The sequence below is a fragment of the Oryza sativa genome, chromosome 3, assembly GCF_034140825.1.
Source record: "Oryza sativa Japonica Group chromosome 3, ASM3414082v1".
Lineage (NCBI taxonomy): Eukaryota > Viridiplantae > Streptophyta > Magnoliopsida > Poales > Poaceae > Oryza > Oryza sativa.
Genome location: NC_089037.1, coordinates 17,249,838 through 17,255,989, shown reverse-complemented (window position 1 = coordinate 17,255,989; position 6,152 = coordinate 17,249,838). Strand labels below are relative to the sequence as shown.

The window sequence follows — 6,152 nt, the reverse complement described above, 5'->3', positions numbered from 1 at the left end:
GGTGTTATCCACTTTTTGGTATTTGCAGTCTAAGAACTGCCCACTAGTTTGTAAGAATTTTAATGTGAAAGGTGCTACCATCATTTGCAAGTGCCAGAATCTAATTAGATTTACACAACCTTACTCAAACCATAAAGAGAACTCCAGGAATCCGTTTCTTAATGTATACTACTTGCATCAAGAAACTATATGTAATTTCACCTCAACTACTATAATGGGTAGCACGTTGAAATCCAAAGCAGGTCAATAACTCGCATAGTGGAGGGGCTGATTAACTAGCAACACTATGAAATGAGCACGGGTAGATAGGTGAGCCACCCCCTAAGTGGAAGTTTAAGACTAGAAAGGAAGAAAATGAAGCCACTGAAAGCTACAGAGGAATTAATTAGCAACTTGCTTCAGTACAGTGCTCTCAATGATTACCACTATCATCTGAACTTACAAAGCAATTCCTGCACTTGTTTACCTCACCAGTCATTGGATGAGACTGTAATCTGGTAAAAGTTAATTTGGAGATGGCATCTGCAGGCTTTTTCTTTTTTATTCACGTAGTGAGAAAGACAAACATCAGTGAGTAAATTTGTGTCGATGATGAGAGGAAAATTGGACAGATGCCTGGTGATAGAACTGCTGGCTTGGAGTCTTATAGTCACCATTGTATCTTCCGAAGTGCAAGGAAGAAGAAAATATTGTGTACAGTGCCTTCAGAATGGAGGATTGATCTATGGACTGGAGTAAGGATGCAGCAATTATAAAAGACACACTGCCGTCTAAACAGTTTCTGAACTTCTACTTGTGCACATCTCTGAATGACAATTTTACAGTCGCCATCTGCATCACAAATTTGGAGGGTTTGGACTTTGGAGGAAAGCAAAAGCTGCTGTCCTCTTCTCTGATTTCTCATCTCTGCCAATAACTAGCAGCAAGCAAGAACCTCCAATATATATACCCTTTACAAACACTGGAAGAACCTTTGCTCACAAAGGTTAACTGAGAACCTGAAACTCGTTTGCTCACAAGGGAAGCTGCAACTTGCAACCACACATTTTTTATAAATATTCCATAATAAGCATAAGAAAAAGGCAAACTCCTGACCTAATGAAAAGAGCACATTACTCTTATATTCAGAGACTGGTCTAATCTAGCCATGAGAAGAAAAGAAAAACATAATGCGTTTCAAAAATCAAATAAAATAAAACGCATCGCCGAATTTGGGACGAACATTTGTCGACAGGTGATAGACTGAAACTGAGGTCATCTTACCTGTCATCATGGGGGAATAATCAACAAAAAGAAAAAAAAAATGTATGAACTGCCTATGGCAGGAGGAGTATATGCTGGTAGCTAGTATGCAAGAAGCCAATGAGAATGTGTATCTATGTATATATCTGTGCAAGGGGAGAGAGAGTTGTCCCCACAAGAGAGGCCACATGCACCTGTGATGGTGTCATTTGGGTACCAATCATTTGAGAGATTTTAGTGTGGATCCAAGGAACAAGTAAACATAGGTATATGTACCAACTAACAACAAGTAGCATCGATCCATCCCCTGTCGCCTTCCAACCAAACTGTTCATTTCTGCATCAGAAATGCTGTGCGTGCATGGCGGCCTCATGCAATTTAGTTTTCCAGTGCCAATGGCGTCACTAGTTTTCGTTTAGTTTATATATGCCAGAAGTACGGAGTTGGATTGTATTATATTATACTACCTCCGGTTACCACTTACCACTAATTTCTATGGTAGAACACTTGAAAAAAAAACTGTAAAAATTATAATATTATGAAAGTTCTTTTTGGGCGGATCTATGCAAATGATTTTCATACATCCCATCTAAATATTTAGAAATATATTGATATCCAAAATTTTGAAGTAATTATCATGTTTCGATTGTTTTCAGGACCTGAGGAAGTAATTATCATAACTCGGTTGAACCAGAGTAGTGTTTATTCAACTACGAAAAAAGATGAGTAGTACCCATTTGTTTTTTAATATATGATGACATTGACTTTTCAACATACTTTTAACAAAATTATCGTTTATTGAGCAGTAACTGTTTTATTATTAAAAGTATTTTATTACTTTATACGTGACGTATATTTTTTATATTTTTACAAATTATTTTGAATAAGACGAATGGTCAAACATACATCATTCAAAAATCAACGGCATAATATATAAATAAATAAACGGAAGGAGTAGTTTAATTACATAACATAATGGTTTCTTCGATCCCAATCATTGGAGCAACCAGCTTAGTCAGTCCTGAGTCCTGACTAGCATAATTCAGAATTAGGGGTCTTTTGGATTGAACGAATTTCAAAGAAATATTAGAGGCATTCTTGGAATTTTTTTTCCTATAAGATCATGTGAAAACGGAGGAATTGAGTTTGCAAAATCTTATGTGTTAGTTTCTTCTATAGAAAAATAAACATGGGGGGTTCTAGCCCATGTTTTCATTTCTTTTGAGAAGTTCCAATACACCTACTATGTTTGGGGAGTGGATTTTAAACTCTCGACCGGACATCCTGTCGTTGTTTGCATGTCAACCAAATAGTAATGAAAAAAATTAAGAAGATAAATTAATATGTGATATATCACTCTATAAGCATGCAAGTTAAAATTCAAAGTTGCAGAAAAAGAACAAATTAAACTATACCTAATTAACATATATTCACATTCATTTTTTTGGCAACTTGCTGAAGTTGAATTTGAAAGTGATATATCGCATATTAATCTATCTTCTTTTTTTATAACTATTTAGATAGCATGTATACGGTGAGGGGATTTCCTTTCGAGAGTGTAGAATTGTTTCCCTCCCTCTCTTTGGCTCTCTACAGTAATTCCTTCAAAATTCATGTGTTTTTTTTTGCGAACTATCCAAAGCCACTGCTTCTAGTATTTACTCTCTCCGTCCCTAAAAAACCAACCTAGTACTGGATGCGACATATTATAGTACTATGAATCTGGACATATCTCTGTCCAGATTCATTGTACTGTAATAATATAATATGTCATATCCATTACTAGATTCACTTTTTTTTTGGGACGAAGGGAGTATGTGTTTTGAAATCATGTATGCTTCTATATCATACATGACAAAGCTATTCATGTGTGTTCCTATTTCTTCAAAATCCTGCATCGTAAAGGAGCTCGTAGGGTGTTAAGAATCATAAGGAACCATGCATAATCGCTAGAAACTCAATAAAGTATAATGGTGTATTGCAGGGAGCCGTATGCGCCAAAGATGCAGGGAATATGTCAGTTCCACGAGGGCACAATCCTAAAATAATCCCTCAAATATCACTAACAAAATCCAATTTAATTTGCTGGTCCTCCTCCATTTCATCAAACCCTAAACTAAGAAACAAACAGCGCCCTAGGCCAGGTCAATCAAATATCAATCCAGCGCCAAGAACACAAGAGATCGACCGAGCAAGAACTCATCAGCTTTTATCATCAATCGATCTTGCCTTCTTGGCTTCTTCCATTTTTGCAAGCTCCATGCGTAGTATTATTCTTGCGCAGTGATCTTGCATGAAGGAGATGAGCTACCATGAGGAGGAGCGCCATGGCGGCAACGGCTTGGACTGGTTCGAGGAGTCCATGTCCTCTTTGCTCGCCGCCGACGTCGACCTCGCTGGTGGTGGTGGTGATGCAGGCGGCGGCGGCTACGCGTGGTGGTGGGCTGCTTCGCCGGCGGCGCAGCAGGATGACATTGGGAGCGTCGTGGCGCAGACGCTGTCGCCTCCGTCGACGGCGGCACCGGCCGCGGCGTCGCCGAGCATTGCGTCGCCCGCGGCGTCGTCGCCGTCGGACGTCCCGTCGTCGTCGTCCAAGAAGCGCAAGTCCCCCGCGCACAGGGCGCCCGGGCACACCGGCGGCAAGAAGGGGGGCGGCGGCAAGGGCGGCGGCGGAGGGTCCGACCGGGACATGAGGTGGGCGGAGCAGCTGCTGAACCCGTGCGCGGTGGCCGTCGAGGCCGGCAACCTGTCGCGCGTGCAGCACCTGTTCTACGTCCTCGGCGAGCTCGAGTCCTTCTCCGGAGACGCCAACCACCGCCTGGCCGCGCACGGGCTGCGCGCGCTCGCGCGCTGGCTCCCCGCCGCCGTTGGCCCCGCGGCTGCAGCGGCCGTGCGGGTGCCGCCCTGCTCCGAGCGCCCCACGACGGCGTTCGCGGCCGCCGAGCCGCGCCTGTTCCGCGCCTCCCTCATCAGGTTCCACGAGGTGAGCCCCTGGTTCGCGCTTCCCAACGCGCTGGCCAACGCCGCCATCGCGCAGGCCTCGACGTGCGGCGCTGCCGGGGCGACGCCCCGGCCGCTCCACGTCGTCGATCTCGGCGTCTCCCACGGCGTGCAGTGGCCGACGCTCCTCGAGTCGCTCACGCGGCAGCCGGGCGGCCGCGCGCCGCCGTCCGTCCGCCTCACCGTGGTCGGGCCCGGGGCCACGGCCACCTCCCCGGTGGCGCCATTCTCGGCGTCGCCTCCCGGGTACGACTTCTCGCCGCACCTCCTCCGGTACGCCAAGTCCATCAACCTGGACCTCCGCATCTCCCGCGCCGCCACCCTGGACGACGCCGTGCCCGGCGACGACGGCGAGGCGCTCGTCGTGTGCCTCCAGTTCAGGCTCGGGCACGCCGCCGCCGAGGAGCGAAGAGAAGTCCTCCGCAAGGCGAGAGGCCTCAATCCGGAGCTGGTCGTCCTCTCGGAGCTCGACTCCGGCGTCGGCGTCGTCGGCGGCGACGGCGGCAGCGCGGCGGGCGAGTTCGCGGCGAGGCTGGAGCTGCTGTGGCGGTTCCTGGAGTCGACGTCGGCGGCGTTCAAGGGGAAGGACGTGGAGGAGCGGCGGCTGCTGGAGGCCGAGGCCGGCGCGATCCTCGCGGCGGCGGACGTCGCCGCCGCTGGGGAAGGGAGGGAGGGGTGGAGGGAGCGCATGGCGGCGGCGGGGTTCGAGGAGGCGCCGTTCGGCGCGGAGGCGGTGGAGTCCGCCAGGTCGCTGCTCCGCAAGTACGACAGCGGGTGGGAGATGTCAGCGCCGTCGCCGGCGGCCGCCGCGGTGGCGCTGCGGTGGAAGGGGCAGCCGGTGTCCTTCTGCTCGCTGTGGCGGCCGGCGGCGTAGCGGACGAACAGGTGACGTGGCCATGGGAGAGCGACGTGACCGGGTTGATTTGATCAGGGCCGTCCGTTACTAAGCGCTACGGCGTGATGGGACGCACGATGAGGCCACACACAGCTGTGCTCCTCTCGAGTTTATTCATATGCGTGTCTGGTTTGGCCGGAGAACGCCGGCGGCCGGCGGCCGGCGGTCGGCGGCGGCGGCGGGCGGCCGTCGATGGATGAGTGACGGCTGCAAGCATTTGGCGTTTGGCATTAGCCATTTTTGTGCAAATTAATTGATTATTAAAGGCCGATATATTTAGCTACTGTTATATTGTTTCCTTCTTCCGTGCTGCATTTTGAGCAGATCAATACTCCCTCCCTCCTGTAATACAAGCAGTTTTGGATGGATGTGACGCATTGTATTCAGATTTATTATAGTATGATGCATCACATCCAACCAAAATCACTTATATTATGAGACGAGAGAGTAGCAGATAGTTGTTTTTCGCCCATTTGTTGTTGGCATGTAAATAGGACTTCCATGCAATTCAAGCGATCGATTGATCACAGACAGAATCAGTTGGTAAAATTTTAATCTCTTTTGTCATTTTTAAACTGAGGGCGCATGTGTTGCACAATGATGTACTTACTATACTCCTAGAATATCAAAATCATGCCATGTGATGTATAATTACTGTTATCAGAATCAACTGAACACTCAGAGAGTAAATAATACTCCGTAGGACTACTTGGCACATTTTTTTGCTACAGATTCTCCCTCTGAGAAGATGTAGTGTTACCTGGGGTTCTGCAAAGTTAGTTTGCAAGTAAAAGGCTAAAAGCTAATGGTTATATTTAAAATGCTTCAGCTGCACCTACTCTCAAAATTTCCAGTCCCTCCACCCGAAGAAACAGATCAAATTATTACAGTTTTTTTTCCGGCTTTTGGATTATTGCATTACATCATCTTAATTTTCTGACCTTTGGATAATCAAATGTATGAATTATACAAAACCAGGGTTCACTCTATCGGTTGACGCTTTTGTATCGGGGGT

The 6,152-nt window shown here is 47.3% G+C and overlaps 1 protein-coding gene across 1 annotated transcript; it reads left to right on the top strand.

Moving 5' to 3' along the window:
• The first annotated feature begins 3,535 nt into the window (after positions 1-3,535).
• On the top strand, positions 3,536-5,116 carry LOC107277847 (protein NODULATION SIGNALING PATHWAY 1). Its single transcript, XM_015774050.2, has one exon. The coding sequence runs from the start codon at positions 3,536-3,538 to the stop codon at positions 5,114-5,116; it is 1,581 nt and encodes a 526-aa protein (XP_015629536.2).
• The last annotated feature ends 1,036 nt before the right edge of the window (positions 5,117-6,152 follow it).